Below are 17,747 nucleotides of genomic sequence, written 5' to 3' on the forward strand. Positions count from 1 at the left end.
AGCACGGTCTAAGGAGGCCTTGCAGATAAATTTCCTGGCCTGACCAATCTGGTCAGCTAGACAACTAAATTCCTCCACTGAAGCTCCAGACTGAAAGCCTCAATGCAATAACTTAGCCCATTCGGTCGTGGCCTTACCCAACCAGGTACAGGCAAACACGGGCCTAGAGAACAACCCTGCTGCTTCAAAAGAGGCCTTGGCTAGGGATTCAATCTGCCTGTCCCGTGGATCGGCCAAGGCTGACAAGTCCGCCATGGGAAGGATGGTGTGCCTTGACAAACGTCACACGGGGGATCTACTACCGTAGACACCGACCATCTTTTCACCAGATCCCCCGGGAAAGGATACAAGGTTTTAAACTGACTCAGGAGGTACAGACGTCTATCTGGAGTATCCCACTACTTTTAATTGAGTTCTTGGAATTCCGCATGCGGAATTAGGAGATCTACAGGTGAATCCACAGAGGTGTTCATCTGCCAAACTGCTGCCACCGAATCATAACTGCGGCTGCACACGCCATATGGATTAAGAGGATGTTGCCGGGGAATCGGAAGACTGCCTTGAACAAGAGCGTCTGTATCTCTCAGGTGGTCTGTTCTGAGAGTGACCTCACCACTTCGAGCCCTCCTTGTTGGACATCTGTCTGTCTGATGGGACAGCCAGTTAGTCCAATCTATACAGAATTACTACGAAGGCTCTGGACAGGTCCGCCACCACCAGAGAAAGGGGCCACCCACTCAGGTTCGCTAACCTGTGAAGGCCATACGGAAAAAAGCCTGCTGCCATCTCGCCAGGAGCCTGTCACGCCTGGGAGCAGTTCCCACATAGGTTTTCAGCCTGACCACCAGGAAATCTGGTCTCACATTGGGCACACGCATAAAAGGTGGCTCTGCCTCTGGGAAACTAGTGTCAGTTATGGCACTGTATTACAAACAGCCAAATGCAGGGAAAAAACTGCAGGAAGAAGCCAAGACTACCACTATACTGCGGACCAGTTACCGCAGGACCACCTGCTTAGCTGCTATGCAATTCCCACGCCAGGTGAAGACAGACCACAGAAAATGTCTGCTGCGAATCCAGGGCAGAGGCTGTGGGACACGAGCATTGAAGAAACTATGCTACCAGCTCTGAGCACCCTCTCACCCCTCTTTTTAAAAGCTTGCCACTGCGCCAATAGACCAAAAATGGAATGGAGAGGGAAGGAAGAGGGGAGGGGGAGGCACATACTCGCCACCAGGCCCTCTCCAGGGATGCCGATGCACCGTACAAAGCCTTCCAATGCTTTGTCCTGTGCCTAGAACCAGCTTGCGCTCTCCCAAGATGTTTTATATAACAAGCCCGTATGCCCTCGACGTGCCACGTGCCGCCAGAGCATGCATGCCCTAGTGGATATAACCACACGCCAGCCCTCAGAGCGGCACGGACCTCTTCCCCCATACGGAGTGGGGGAAAAAAAGGACTCCACCTAGCTGTTGAGACAACCAGGGGGCGGGAGACCCCAGTAGGTGAGCCCCACCGCAAAGATAATGGACGGCAGAAGGCTGGGAGGGGTGGAATGTGCAGGGGGGAAAGTGAGCGCTAGGGAGAGAAAAGCAGGTATACTTACCTCTCTTCTGGCTTCTTCATTCCCTGCCTCCAGCAGAGTCCCCCTACCTGCTCCCAATGCCCTGCAGGTAGGGGAGGGTTGGCTCCCCAGGGGAACCCTATGGCTGAAAGGCAACGAAATAGACCCCAGTTGTGCCACCTTTTTCTTCTAAATGTAGGGCAGCCAACGGACTGCAATGTCTGACCGTTCGTCCTCCTGTGTCAGGGTCAGGGTTGATCAAAGGGTAATACCGCTCCGTTGACTTTTCCTGAGCGGTACAGGAGAACTACTGTTCACTTGACCATCTCCTACAGACACTAAGCTAGAAAACGAATTCCCTAATGGCTGCGGAGGGTAATATAGCAAGCGGGAAGAGCCAACTATTTTGTTCTACTTAGTGTCCGTCTCCAAACAGCAGATGCCACGATCAAGCAGTATCCCCCAATGACACGAACAAGAAATTCCATTCCGCCCATGTGAAAGAACACGTCGTAGAGAGTTTTACGACAAAATTCCTTACCAAAATTTACACCAGATTTTGATGTGGTTTTTACCTTGGTATTCACTCACTACATTGCTATGAATGAATTCCGTGGTGAAAATTTGCAACATTACTGCGCCAAATAGAGTGTGCTGCAGATGTTAATATCTGCATTATTGCTCTATTCTGTTGAAGAAAAAGTGGCAACAGTAAGAAAACCTTAAAAAAGGGAATGGAGACCATTCCTCTGTCCTTCTCCTTCCTGGCAGATTCATCTCTACTTTTGTCTTTTGCTAGTGTCCTCCTGAGTACTGGGAACATCAATGACCCACCAAGGATGGAGAAGAACCGAGACCACATGGCTGCCCGGATATTAGACATCATCTTGGGAATCATCTACTTTTTAACTGGAGAGGTGAGAGCTTCACATGATGTCACTGTTATGTCTACTGACCTCTTAAAGGGATATTCCGATTAGTGGAAGAAATTACAAGAGGTTATAAACCTTTTCTGTCTTCTCCTCCGGGTCTTCATCAGTCTATAAACGTTAGGCACCTGACCTGCCCCTGTGAGACTGCAGGAGCTGTAAACCTGTGCTGTATTTTTACAGTGGCAAGGCACTAAAGCTCATGACCAAGCGCTCTATTTAATAAACAGGGAAGGTTCTTAGCCTCCATGTAGTGATCAGTGTCTCACCATCCACAGGATTACACAGTAGTGAAGAAGTCGTCTAGTGAGTGTGTGACCCCCCGTGTGTCAGGAGGACAGAGCCGGACCCAGAGCCCCATCACCAAGCCTTCACCTCATTCACTGATACATGAGCAGAAGATCCTAGAACTTACCCACAGGATCACTGAGCTGCTGACCGGAGAGGTGAGCGCTGCTGGGAATGGGGGACATTATATAATACAGCCAAGGGAGGAGTCTGGAGGATGATGTATATTGTGTGTCAGGTTCCTATAAGGTGTCAGGACGTCACTGTCTATTTCTCCATGGAGGAGTGGGAGTATTTAGAAGGACACAAGGATCTGTATAAGGAGGTCATGATGGAGGATCAGCAGCCCCTCACATCACTGGGTAAGAGGAGACCTTCATTTATTGTAGAGGACAGTTTTGAGGGTCGGCTAGTCTCGCCATCATCTGATCATCAGATATATAATGTATTCAGTCTCTGGTTATTTCCTATAGATGGATTCAGTCAGAGAAATCCCCCAGAGAGATGTCCCAGTCCTCTATATTCCCAGGATTGTCCAGAGGAAGAGGAACATGTCCCACCGGATCATCAGGTAGATGAAGCTGAGAGTTCTGTAAATCCTTTACAGACAGATGTAATGAAGCTTTCTACTAATCTTCTCCAGCAGCAGTGTAGTATACTGTGTGCTCTATGTCACCTGGTTATTGTTGGCTGTGCTCAACAGCAGCTGCAAATGGTTTCTGGTTTCAGAAAAAAAACTAACATACACACTGCAAGGTTTATAAACGTCCCCCTGTTGAGGATTCAGTGTAGATAAATGAAACATTCTGCAGCGTGGATGTAAACCGTAGACTTCACAGGCCTCTCTCTAGCAAAGTCAGAATCCTACTGCATACTGATGAAGGGCAAAAACCGTGACCTGGCTTTCTGTGCATGGGCTCTGTCTTTACTTCCAATTCCTGGTCATTGTTACAAGGCTTGTATAAAGAGTCTAACATTGACTTTAGGGATTGCTGCCTTCCAATAGGTGGCACTGTGGAGGAATTGTTCTATTTTCCTTATTTGCATATGGCCTTTTAAGTCTTCTCACTCACCGTCTAGGTGCTCTCCCTAAGGAGAAAAGATAGCATTTCTGACCCTGTAAACCATAGACTAACAGCACAAACTACAAAGAGGAACAGGAAAACAGATAAGAGGCCTGTAGAACCAATGTGATGAGGAAAGCTTAAAAGTAGAGACATCTTTTTAGTCTTAGGGAGACTACCCACAACATTTTTTTTCCCTGCGAAATTCGCAGCATTTTTTTTCTCTGCAGTGGTCTATGGGACTTGTAATGTTAAAATCGCGATCGCGCAAAATCGCAATTTACCGCGAAATCGCGATTTTGCGCGATCGCGATTTTAACATTACAAGTCCCATAGACCACTGCAGAAAAAAAAATGCTGCGAATTTCGCAGGGAAAAAAAACTGTTGTGGGTAGTCACCCTTAAGAAAAAACTTCTAATGGGACATGAAAAAATTGTTCAATTTATATAAATGCAAAAAATATTGTGAGCAGCTTTTTACTGTTAAGGGGACCACAAAAAACAAGAGTTTCCACTCTCTGACTAGAGGCAAGTAGGTTCAATCTCCAGCAGTGATAAAAGGCTTCTTTAATGTAAAACCTGTAATTTTGCTGAATAGCCTCAGATCTGGTGATAATGAGCAAAGTGTCCAATAGGGGCCTTTTTTTTTCTTCTCATGTCTTAATGTGGGATTCTTACAGGAAAGTTCTGGTGGAACCACAAGTGGACTCTATAAACCCGTATCGGTGAACGGTAAGAGCCTTTCATAAACCTTGTTTAATTGTAAATGTCTCAATTAATGGGATAACTGATAGGAAGTTTCGAAAATCATCCTCCAACGGATCGTTATTATTACTAATAACTCATTCAGTTCTTTAATATTTCATCTTGTTCCTTAGCACCAGTACAAAGTGATGTGAATGCTAATACCAATTCAGAATGAAGTTTACATGATCGAAAGACACCTTTACATGGGGCAACTGACGAGCGCATAAGTGCCCTACAGCCGCCTCAAAGACTATCACTCCTGTGCTTTCACAGAGGTGTGAATGGAGCATGCCAGAGATCTCTTCTGACCACCCGCCTCCATTCACAGTGAACAGGCAGTAGTTCATAGATTGAACGATTCCTGTTTACACTAATCGAGAAGTCGCTTACTATTCGTAGTAACATAGTATGTTAGGCTGAAGGAAGACAATGTCTATCTAATTCAGCTTGTTTCTGTTGATCCAGAGTAAGGCAAAAAAAAACCTCAATGAAGCAGAAGCCAATTGAGCCCATTTGGGGGAAAAAATCCTTTTCGACTCCATGACAACAGTCAGAATGATCACTGGAACAACGGTTTGATAGTTTCTTCCTGACTCCAAGGCACGGATCAATAACCTCACTGACTATTTAATGTCAATATCCTGTAATATCATAACACTATTAAAAGACCTCTAGTCCCTTTTTAAACTCCTCTAACGATTTTGACATCACCACGTCCTCACGCAGAGTTCCACAGTCTCACTGCTGTTACAGTAAAGAACCCTCGTTACCATCGCAGTATCAGTCCCCTTGTATTGTCCCCTAATGTATTTATACATAGCTATTTAGTTAGTTAGTTGTCCTTCTTTGAACTCAACATCTTTCCTGAGCACCGGTGTCCAGTACTGTACACCGTATTTCATCCCTGTGTGTTCTCATCCCTCGCCGCTATACCTTTTAATGCACCCCAAGACTTGTTAGGTGTATAGCGCCAACTTATTCCTCCTTGAAGTAATTTGCTTATTAGCCCCCAGTACTCATTTTACCAACTTCGGAAGGATAGAAGGCTGAGTCAACCTTGAACCATGCGGGTTCAACCTGCAACCTTCAGTTCGTGAGTGAGAGTTTAGGACTGCATTCTGCTGCCTTAACACTGTGGCACCCCACTAGCAACGGTGGCATAATCAAAGTATGAACCATTTACTGAGCTGGAAAAAAGTGACTAGCGACTAATGAGTGATTTCTTGCTCAGTGCCCTGCTGGTGGCTCTGTGTACACAGTACAACTATCAGTGGAAATCACTGTTTAAAGTGATTATTTGGGCAATATTCACCCTGCATACCCATATGCAAGTGTCCACCTTTTATACTGTACCAACCCATATGCACATGGCCCAATATAGCTGTGCAAAATATACACAAGTGAAGAAAAGCAATAAAAATACTTTATATACCTGCAATATCCATATCAGTAATCAGAGCTATATATGAAAACCAGGGCTGTAATAAAATAAAAATAATTGCTATAAAACGTTGTTGTATCAAGATGATGGAAAAGCACATGAGCCCACAAAGGGTGCATTTATTACTGAGCAGCACTACAAATCAAAAGTACAGTAAAACCTCTACTAACGTTGATATCTGTCTGAAAGGTCTTTAATACCAAAAATAATAACAATAAATGAATATAAAAGACTACTGTAAAGAATAAATGAACATTTAACATGTTATTGAACATGTTACTCTGTTATCTGTGGTGTTACATGTGACTGCAGGTCACATCTACTACATTATCAGTCCTCAGTTTTATCACTGCGTTCTCTGTGCTGTTACATGCAGGTGACATCATTATCTGTCGTCCGTAGTATCTGTGTCGCTCACCACGTTAGTGAATACTGGCAAGGGCCACGGTTCCCCTGCCGGTATTTAATGACTTCAGAGTGCAGCTGGGCTCCTTCTTCCCCCTCCCCTGAGGTCTCCTACTTGGTTCCACAAAAGCCTGGGGATGAGGCATCCGGCAGCACACTGACATCACAGTCTTCACCTGGGGTCAGCACGAGCAGTGGCGCTTCAACGAGGAGGAGGGGGTAAGTATATGGGTCTCAGGGAGTACTATTACTACTGGGGTCGCTGTGGGATGTCACTATTACTACTGGGGGCTGCTGTGGGATGTCACTATTACTACTGGGGGCCGCTGTGGGATGTCACTATTACTACTGGGGGCTGCTGTGGGATGTCACTATTACTACTGGGGGCCGCTGTGGGGTGTCACTATTACTACTACTGTGAGGTGTCACTATTACTACTGGGATTACTGCGAGGTGTCACTATTACTACTGGGGGCCGCTGTGGAATGTCCCTATTTCTACTGGGGGCCGCTGTGGGATGTTACTATTACTACTAGGGGCCACTGTGGGATGTTACTATTACTACTAGGGGCCACTGTGGGATGTCACTATTACCGCTGGGGCTGCTGTGGGATGTCACTATTACCGCTGGGGCTGCTGCGGGATGTCACTATTACTACGGAGGGCCGCTGTGGGATGTCACTATTACTACTAGGGCCATTGTGTGCTGTAACTATGACTACTAGGGCCATTGTGGGGTGTCACTATGACTATTGGGGGACGCTGTGGGATGTCACTATTACTACTGGGGCCACTGTGAGGTGTCACTATTACTACTGGGGGCCACTGTGGAATGTCCCTATTTCTACGGGGAGCTGCTGTGGAATGTCACTAGTATGACTGGGGGCTGCTTTGGGACATCACTATTACCGCTGGGGCTGCTGTGGGATGTCACTTTTACCAATGGGCCACTGTGGGATGTCACTGTTACTAGGGAGGGCCGCTGTGGCATGTCACTATTACTACGGAGGGCCGCTGTGGGATGTCACTATTACTGCTAGGGCCATTGTGTGGTGTCACTACTACTGCTAGGGCCATTGTGGGGTGTCACTATGACTACTGGGACCGTTGTGGGATGCCACTACTACTACTAGGGGCCACTGTGGGGGGCCACTATTATTATTGGGGGCCACTGTGGGGTGTCACTATTACTACTGGGGGCCACTGTGGGGTGTCACTATTACTACGGATTGCCACTGTGGGATGTCACTATTACTGCTAGGGCCATTGTGTGGTGTCACTATGACTACTAGGGCCATTATGGGGTGTCACTATGACTACTGGGGGCCACTGTGAGGTGTCACTATTACTACTAAGGGCCACTGTGGAATGTCCCTATTTCTATGGGGAGCTGCTGTGGTATGTTACTATTACTACTGGGGGCTGCTGTGGGACGTCACTATTACTACTGGGGCCATTGTGGGATGTCACTATTACTACGGAGGGCCACTGTGGGATGTCAGTATTACTACTAGGACCATTGTGGTGTGTCACTATGACTGCTAGGGCCATTGTGGGGTGTCACTATGACTACTGGGACCGTTGTGGGATGCCACTACTACTATGGGCCACTGTGGGGTGCCACTATTATTACTGGGGCAACTGTGGGGTGTCGCTATTACTACTGGGGCGGCTGTGGGATGTCACTATTACTACTGGGGGCCACTGCGGGATGTCACTATTACCGCTGGGGGCCACTGTGGGATGTCACTATTACCACTGGGGCCGCTGCGGGGGATCACCATTACTGCTGGGGTTGCCGTGGGGGTCATTATTACTGCTGGGGTATGATTACACATGGCGGAAATGCTGCAGAATGTCCTCAGCGGAACCTTCTGTGGCAAATTCTGCAGCATTTCCACATCCAAAAAGCAGTCAAAATCTGCACCTTGCCTGTTTTGAAACAGCCCTGTCCTTTTCAGAACGACAGAGATAAAAAATTTTCGTGATAAGCCCCGCCCCTTGAACTGATGGCACTTTGCGATAAATAAGTGGGTTTTCGGTTGCAGTTTGGGCACTTGGCCTCTTAAAGGTTCGTCATCATTGATCTAGAGGGTCCATCTAGACTCCCCCTTCCACTAGCTAAGAAACACATTAGTGTATGTGCGAGTCGACGGGCTCCACATCTCAATGACTCTGAGCTGGGGGCCACTGTGGGATGTCACTATTACTACTGGGACCGCTGTGGGATGTCACTATTACTACTGGGACCACCGTGGGATTTCACTACTACCACTGGGGGCCGCTGTGGGGTGTCACTATTACTACTGGGGGCGATTGTAGGGTGTCACTATTACTAATGGGGCTGCTATGGGGTGTCACTATTACTATTGGTGGCAGATGTGCGGTGTCACTATTACTACTAGGGGCCGCTATGGGGTGTGACTATTGCTACTGGGGGCCACTGTGGGATGTCAATATTACCGCTGGGCCGCTGTGGGATGTGACTATTACTACTGGGGGCCACTGCGGGATGTCACTATTACTTCTGTGGGATGTCACTATTACTAATAGGGGCCACTGTGGAGTGTCACTGTTACTACTAGGGGCCACTTAAGGGGATGTCACTATTACTACTGGGGGCCATTGTGGGATGTCACTATCACCGCTGGGGCTGCTGTGTGGGTCATTATTACTGCTGGGGTATGTTTACACGTGGCGGAAATTTCTGTGGCAAATTCTGCAGCATTTTCGCATCCAAAAGCAGTCAAAATCTGCACCGTCTATTTTGTAAAAGCTCTGTCCTTTTTAGAACGACGGAAGTAAAATCATATGTCGTGATAAGCCCCGCCCCTTGAATTGTTGCCACTTTGCGATAACTAAGTGGGTTTTGGGTTGCAGTTTGGGCACTCGGTCTCTAAAAGTTTCGTCATTGTTGATCTAGAGGGTCCATGTGACTCCCCATTGCTGTAGACAATGTTCTCCTTTCACTAGCTATAAAACACATTAGTGTATGTGCGAGTCAACGGGCTCTACATCGCATTGTCTCTGAGCTGGTGGCCAAACTTAGTGGAGTTGGAGGAGAACGTGAATTGCAGTAGGTTAACGGCAATAGTCCCTACTGATGTGAAACATTTCAAAACATAATGCTACGACCGCAGTGCTTTACTGTGGTACTGGATACTGCAAATGTATTTAAGGATCAGGGCATTACTTCAGGGTACAAGGGAAATTTATAGTGTCCTGGAAGATGAGAACTGGCTGCTGTATATGGTGCCCTGCAGTGTATCCTCTGTGACCCTGTACTCACTATATAACATGGGGACAATGGACTAATATGTCATATTATGGTCAGTAATCTGGTAAATAAGACACCTCCATTGTATGCTGCCACAAATCCTCTATAATCCCCTAGTAGTGAGACACTTCATGGAAGATGTTCTTGTCTCCCTCAGGTTCCTTAGGTACAGGACTTTCACAGATAAAGACGATGATCCTTTCCATCAATGACCTACCAAGAATGGAGAAGGACAGAGACCACATGGCTGCCCGGATATTAGACCTCACCCTGGAGATCATCTACTGGATAACTGGGGAGGTGAGAGCTTCACATGATGTCACTCGTATATGTCACTCGTATCTCTAGTAATAAACAGAGGAATAATGGGAAAGGTGAAGGATTCTTAGCCTCCATGTAGTGATCAGTGTCTCACCATCCACAGGATTACACAGTAGTGAAGAAGTGGTCTGGTGAGTGTGTGACCCCCTGTGTGTCAGGAGGACGGAGCTGGAACCAGAGTCCCGTCACCGAGCATTCACCTTATTCACTGATACATGAGCAGAAGATCCTAGAACTTACCCACAGGATCACTGAGCTGCTGACCGGAGAGGTGAGCGCTGCTGGGAATGGGGGACATTATATAATACCGCCAAGGGAGGAGTCTGGAGGATGACGATATATTGTTTGTGTCAGGTTCCTATAAGGTGTCAGGATGTCACTGTCTATTTCTCCATGGAGGAGTGGGAGTATTTAGAAGGACACAAGGATCTGTACAAGGAGGTCATGATAGAGGATCAGCAGCCCCTCACATTACTGGGTAAGAAGAGACCTTCATTGATTGTAGAGGACAGTTTTGAGGGTCGGCTAGTGTCATGATCATCTGATCATCAGATATATAATGTATTCAGTCTCTGTGGTTATTTCCTATAGATGGATCCAGTCAGAGAAATCCCCCAGAGAGATGTCCCAGTCCTCTATATTCCCAGGATTGTCCAGATGTCAAAACTGAGAAGTGGGAATATTTAGGACACCAGGATCTGTACAAGATTGTCAAGATTGAGGATCACCAGCTCCTTATATCACCAGGTAAGAGGAGACCTTTCTTTATTGTAGAAGAGAGTTTTGAGGGTCAGCTAGACTCTCAATCATCAGATTATCAGATATAGAATGTATTGAGTCTTTGGTTATTTCCTATAGATGAATCCAGTCAGAGAAATCCCCCAGAGAGATGTCCCAGTCCTCTATATTCCCAGGATTGTCCAGAGGAAGAACAAAATATTCTGCTGGATCATCAGGTAGAAGAAGCTCAGATTTCTAGAAACCTTCTTTAGACTGATGTAATGATATTTTCAATGAGCAATGATAAATTAGCCACAGTGTAACAAACAAGTATCACTGAAAAAGTAGTGTAAAACTACAGCCTTTGTTAAAAATCTTAAAGAAAAAATGACGTTTTATGGATAAGTTCCAGAATAGCGCTGCAATTCCTGCTTTCTGGGGTGATCACCCTATCAAGCCTTAGCTCTTCTTGGATAGGGGCATCAAAATCATATTATTAAATTCCTTGTAACTATATTATTACATTTAAATTGGCTGTTTTTTACCCATGCTTCTGAATTTTTGTGTTTATATTTTTAGATTTGGGTATACTAATAAATCATAGACTGAACATGAGTCAACAATGTGATGCATCAGCCAAAAAGGCAAACACAATTCTGGGATGTATTAAGAGAAGCATAGAGTCTAGATCACGTGAGGTAATTATATCCCCCTCTACTCTTCCATAGTCTGACCTTATCTAGAATACTGTGTCCAGTTCTGGGCACCCCACTCTAAAAAAGACATAGACAAACTGGAGCAAGTTCAGAGAAGAGTTACCAAGATCCTATGGGGAACAGTTATAGGATCTGGGAATGTTTAGCTTGCAAAAAAAGAAGGCTGAGAGGAGACGTAATAGCTATCTCCAAATATCTGAAGAGCCGTCACACTGCAGAGGGATCAGCCCTATTCTCATGTGTACAAGAAAAGACTAGAAACAATGGGATGAAACTGAAAGGGAGGAGACACAAATCAGATATTAAAAAAAAACTTTCTGACATTGAGGGTGATCAATGAGTGGAACAGGTTACCATGGGAGGAGGTGAGTTCTCCTTCAATGGAAGTGTTCAAACAAAGGCTGGACAAATATCTGTCTGGGATGATTTTGTGAATCCTGCACGGAGCAGGGGGTCGGACCCAATGACCCCGGTGGTCCCTTCCAACTCTACAATTCTAGATTCTATGATTTGATTCTATGATATATCTATTTAATAAAAATTATCGTTTTAGACTACTTTTTCAGTAATAGCTGTGGTTGAAATTTGCTGCAAATGGTTTCTAGTGACGTAAAAGACAATTCACTGAAAAATCCTCACAATAATCATTGAAAAATGACCATTGTGATGATTATCCGTTCAGTCGCATCTGACCTTCGGTCACTGCATGGATCAATGTTCTTCACACATTCTTGTCTCTCACCACTTCTTTCAGTTCCGCGATGGACATGTTCATGGTGGCCTTGATTGTATCTAGCCATCTTGTTCTTTGTCGTCCTGATCTTCTCTTCCCACTGACCTTGCCAAGCATCAGTACTGTCTCCAGTGAGTTAGCGCGCATCACGTGGCCAAAAAAAGAGAGCCGCTGTTTCTCTAGTGATATTTTCGATTTGATGCAATCTAACACTACCTTGTGCATTGTCATGGTAGTCCAAGGTATCCACAGCATTTTCCTCCAGCACCATAGTTCAAACGCATCAGTTATCCTTCCGTCTGTTTTCTTGAGCGTCCAACTTTCGCAAGCATACGTTGTTATGGGAAAGACGATTGCATTGACCCGTCTGTTTTTTGTTGCAATGCTAATATCCTTCCTTTTCCAGATCTTTTCCATTCCTAGCGTTGCAATCCTACCAAGTGTAATCCGCCTCTTGATCTCAGGTCCAGATTGCCCATTGCAATTGATTTTGGATCCAAAGAAGATGAAATCTTGGACCAACTTGACTTATTTGTTGTTAATTTTGATGTTCACTGTACCATTTCCTACCGCGGTCATGACTTTCATTTTCTTGCTGTTGAGGTACAGTCCCATGCGTTCGCTTTCCTTTTGCACTCGTTGGATAAGGTATTCCAGGTCCCTTTCACTTTCAGCAAGCAGGGTGGTGTCTTCTGCATATTGAAGGTTGTTGACATTTATGCTACCGATTGTGACTCCGATTTCTGATCCGTCCAGATTGCATCACCTCATGATCGTTTCTGTGTACAGATTAAAAAGGACTGGTGATAGAATGCAGCCTTGCCGTACGCCTTTCTCAATTCTGAACCCAAACAGTGTTTCCATAAGCCGTCCTGACTGTTGCTCCTTGGTTGTTGTAAAGCAACCTTATAAGCTGTTCAATATGTTCTGGGACGCCCATTTGCTTCAGACATTTCCAAAACCTGTCATGTTCAACACAGTCAAAAGCTTTGCTGTAGTCGATGAAATACATGTACAAGTCCTTTTGATACTCTCGGGTCTTCTCTATGATCCTGCGCAGGTTCACGATTTGGTCTCTGATGCCGCGTCCTTTGCGGAAGCCAGCTTAATCTTTCAGCAGTGCCCTTCAACAATTATCACAATGCGTTTTTGTATGATCTTTAGAAGAATTTTGCTTGCATAAGGGTTTGAGGGCAATGGTGCGGTAATTGGAACATTTTTGGAGTTCACCTTTTTTTGGAAGTGGGATGAAGACAGATCTTATCCAGTCTTTGGCCCCCGATTTGGAGCTCCAGATCTTTTGAAATAGGTCAGTTAGCATCTTGACTGACACTGGTTTGAGCAGTTCGACTGGTATGGGATCAACCAGCAGAGCTTTCCTTTCCCGTTTTTTTTAGGGCCCATGTAACTTCTTCCTCCAGAATGTCCAGTTCTTGTTCTACTTGACGTACGTGATCCAATGGGTTGATAAAAAGGTGTAAGAGAAAAATGTCTGAGGCATTCACAATAATTACATCACCTGTGCAACACTGAGGAAATCCAGAAAACATGACTTGTTGGGGTGCCTTGAGGACTGGAGTTGGGAAAACTGTCATAGACTAATAGCACAATGCCAGTCAGCTGCTTCTAAAGCAGAATACGGTCATGCATTTAAGAGTCATTGACTTACTTATTAGGTTGTTGTTCTTCTTAGCCTTTTAGTCGTTACGACCCTCGGCAACCTAAAGGCAAGATCCCTCCATGTTTTTCAGTTTTGCATTGCTTCTTTCAGTTGTGTGATATCCATGCCAGTATCAGCTCTGACCGTATCAGCCATTGTGTCCTTTGGCAGCCGGGTCTTCTTTTGCCACTGAGCTGTCCAAGCATTATAGATTTTTCTAGCGACTCTGCTCGCATTACATGGCCAAAATTCGTGAGTCTTGAGTCTGGTCACCTTTCCCTCCAGTAATATATCAGGTCTTATACAATTCAGGACTTCTCTGTTTGTTACTCTTGCCGTCCAGGGTATACGCAGCAGCTTTCGCCAGCACCGCAGCTCCAACGTATCAATCCTCTTTTTATCAGCCTTTTTCGCAGTCCAGCTTTCACATCCATACATGTACTTGTTAGGCACATGATCTTAAAGAGAGACTGCACTTTTTATAAAGTTTGGACATGTCAGTGCTTCAAGTTAAAAAATATTGATTTGTGGGGTTTCAGGTGCTGAGACCCCCACTGATCTCTGAAATGAAGGGCTGCAGTGCTAGCCCAATAACTATTTATCGACAACTCTTAACAGCTGAAGACTGACACGTAGATATCTATAGACATTTGTGCATCTGTCTTCAGCTGTCGAGAGTTGCAAGAGGCCACAATGACAGCTGAATGGGCACAGCACTTGTGGTGAGCAATGGAGCCCCTTCATTTCAGACATCAGTGGGGGTCTCAGCATCCGGACTCCCACTGATTGAAAATTTTGACATGTCAAACGTTTTTTAAAAAGTCCAACTAGTCTTTAATGCTACTTAGAACATTAGTGCAACATCATCTAAAATATTCGACTCAGTTGACAAAAGTACATAGAGGAGCGAGAAAGAGATAAGAGGCCCGGAGAACAGCGGTGATTAGGAAAGGTTTAAAGTGATTGCAATTTATTTAGTCTTGAGAAGAGACTTCTAAGGAGACGTCATAAAATTCTATAACTATGTGAAAAAGTTCAGCAGCTTTTTAGAGTAAGGTCACTACAAAGGTCAAGACCGTCCCTCTGACTGGAGGAAGGAAGGTTCAATCTACAGCGTTGATAAATGGCTTCCTTACTGCAAAAGCCGTGATGTTGCTGAATAACCTTAGAACTGGTGTTAAAGGGGTTTTACCATCACCTAAAATTGCCTCATAGTCACTTTGACCTTCCTGGTTGCTGCTGACCAGGGCATGTGACTGCTGCAACCAATTGCTGGCTGTAGTAGGTCACTACTGTGGCTGGTGATTGGCTGCAGCAGTCACATGTCCTAGTCAGCTGCAACCAGGAAGAACAAAGTGCTTGTGAGGCATTTTTAGATATTGGGAGAACCCCCTCAATGAGTAGAGCGTCCTCTGCAAGATAGACTCCGAGCATTTCATGCAGCGAAGTGGTGTGTAAAATATTTGGTTGAATGTTAATCTGGTCTGATCGCCACTTGAGCAGATCCTTCTTCTTTTAGGGCAGATTGGTTCATGTCTTGTATGGATTTGGGATCTTTGCCTGGATATAAGATAAACTAGGGATCTTTTTCTTTTTCCTCATGTCTTACAGGAAAGTTTTGGTGGAACAACAAGAGGCTTCAATAAACCCATATCGGAGTCAGTGAACGGTAAGAGCCATTCATAAATCTTATTTGGATCTTGTCTGTTAATGTTATAACTGATAGGAAGTTCAAAAAATGTCTTCCTCCTGATCATTATTATTACTATATAATCATTTAATGCTGTACTATTACATCATACTCCTTGGCACTACTTCAATGTGATACAGTATGGACAGATACTAATACAGTCACAAAGAAGAGTAGAAATTCTGATTCACAGTGTAGGTTGTATGATACCATAGAACTAGGTTCTCAGCCTGTGGTGTGTGGACCCCCTGGGGTTCATGTCATGTGCCTCAGGTGGTTATGGAAATAGCACTGTATTATGCTATTTCCGGAGCTCCCATTCACTTTAATGAGCTGTGGTAATTACATTGCGCTAAGCACTCAGCTCTTTCCGTAGACTTTGGTCGCTTGGCTGGAAACCATGACACCAATTTCTCATCTTGGGTACGGCTATGAAAAGCCAAGATGGGAATACCCCTTTAACAATATGCTGGAAACAATTAAAACGGGCAAGTATAATATCTGAGAACTTTGACAATAGCAAATTATGTCAAGATGACTGGTTCAGAGCATCTCCGAAATGGGAGGGAACGGGTCCTGAGGAGTTTTCCAGGTATGCAATATCTAGTACCTGTGAAAAGTAGTGCAATGTAGGAAAACTAGTGAACCAGTGACTGAGTCATGGTCATCCAAGGCTCATTGATGCGTGCGTGGAATGAAGACTGTCCGTTCCCAATTTCTTGAAATATTGTAAAGGGTATTCGTAATGATGATCTATCCTTAGATTATTAGGGATTTGTCTCTCAGTGTCGCTGATCAGCTGTTTGCACCTGAACTAGCACAGCTCTGTAAATTTTACGGTGGAACAGCATGGTATTCCAAGTTCAATCAGATTCCCTTGAATGGAACTGACCTTGCAGTAGCATTCTTGGTTGCTAAACTGTATGTGGAGCTGTGCACCGCAGTTCTTGCAAACCGCTAATCAGCAGAGTGGAAAGTTTGTTTGAAATCATGCTTACTGCTTTCTAATTGTTGGGACAGTTGCTATGACCTGTTGGAGGGGATCAATGGACTATGTTGCTCAGCTTCGCTACAGAGAGGAGTGTCTGATTGACTAACCTCTCTATAAATACTTTTGGATTCTACAGTGTGGTGCATGTGATAGCTGTGACAACACAACAACAAAAAAATGTATATATATTTAAAGTGTTTTAATTTAGCAAAAAGTAGTAAAACCTAAAAATAAAAAATATATATAAATTTAACGCAATCTATACCGCACAATGAATGCTATAAAAACCAAACATAAAATGCAATAGTGGAATGTGCATGTTTTTTTTCCCTTGAAATCCACACAACAAATAGTTTTTCAAAGGTCTTTCAATACATCATACAGTTCCTTAAATGACATTATAAAAATACAACACATCTTGCAAAAAAAACACGGCTGTACATGTATGCTTATGGGAGAATAAAGTTATAGCTCTTGGAAGGGTAACAGCTAGAGTTGAGCAAACATGCTTGTCCGAGTATTAGCATATCTGATGGTGCTCGTTACTCGAGCGAGCACCACGCTGAGTTCGACCCCTCCCCGTTTTGACCCCTCACCGCATTACCACTTCCTGCTGTGACGTGCCAGCGTCCACACGTCAACAGGAGAGAGAGAGAATAACGAGCACCCGAGCGTTTTGGAACTCGCTCATCTCTAGTAACAGCGTATGACAGCGAATGGCTCTTAATAATCACAATTAGCAAATCAATGCCTTAAAGAAAAGTCAATTAAAGGAAAATGAAAGATTTCATTAATGATTTAAAAAAAAAAGTAAAATATAGAGAGGAGCGTGCACCAAAATGCTCGGGTCCTCGTTATTCGAGTCAAGCTTTTCGTAATATTCGAGAGCTCTATTCGAGTAATGAACCCCATTGAAGTCTATGGGAGACCTGAGCATTTTTGCAATGGACCCGCCGGGTGCCAAGCTTTTTTTTTTTCTTCTCTCTCTCTCTCTCTCAGGGAGGGGTCGAACACGGCGTGGTACTCGCTCGAGTAACGAGCACCATCGAGTATGCTAATACTCGAACGAACATCAAGCTCGGACGAGCATGTTCGCTCAACTCTAGTAAAATATGTAAAAGAGCAAATGAAACAGTATTTTACTCTGCTTAGCTTGTTCATCAGTTGATCAGGTGCAGCTTCATGAGGTGTCAAGTATCAG

At 44.7% G+C, this 17,747-nt stretch overlaps 1 protein-coding gene across 1 annotated transcript in view; it reads left to right on the forward strand.

The window, feature by feature from the left end:
- The window catches only part of LOC136620111 (uncharacterized), a 534,467-nt gene that overhangs the window by 340,061 nt on the left and 176,659 nt on the right, over positions 1-17,747 (forward strand). The window contains 4 exon segments of the mRNA XM_066594833.1: positions 3,255-3,352; positions 4,526-4,577; positions 9,873-10,015; positions 10,140-10,307. Coding sequence (XP_066450930.1) covers positions 3,255-3,352; positions 4,526-4,577; positions 9,873-10,015; positions 10,140-10,307 — 461 coding nt within the window.

The sequence above is a fragment of the Eleutherodactylus coqui genome, chromosome 3 (genome assembly GCF_035609145.1).
Source record: "Eleutherodactylus coqui strain aEleCoq1 chromosome 3, aEleCoq1.hap1, whole genome shotgun sequence".
In the NCBI taxonomy this organism is placed as follows: domain Eukaryota; kingdom Metazoa; phylum Chordata; class Amphibia; order Anura; family Eleutherodactylidae; genus Eleutherodactylus; species Eleutherodactylus coqui.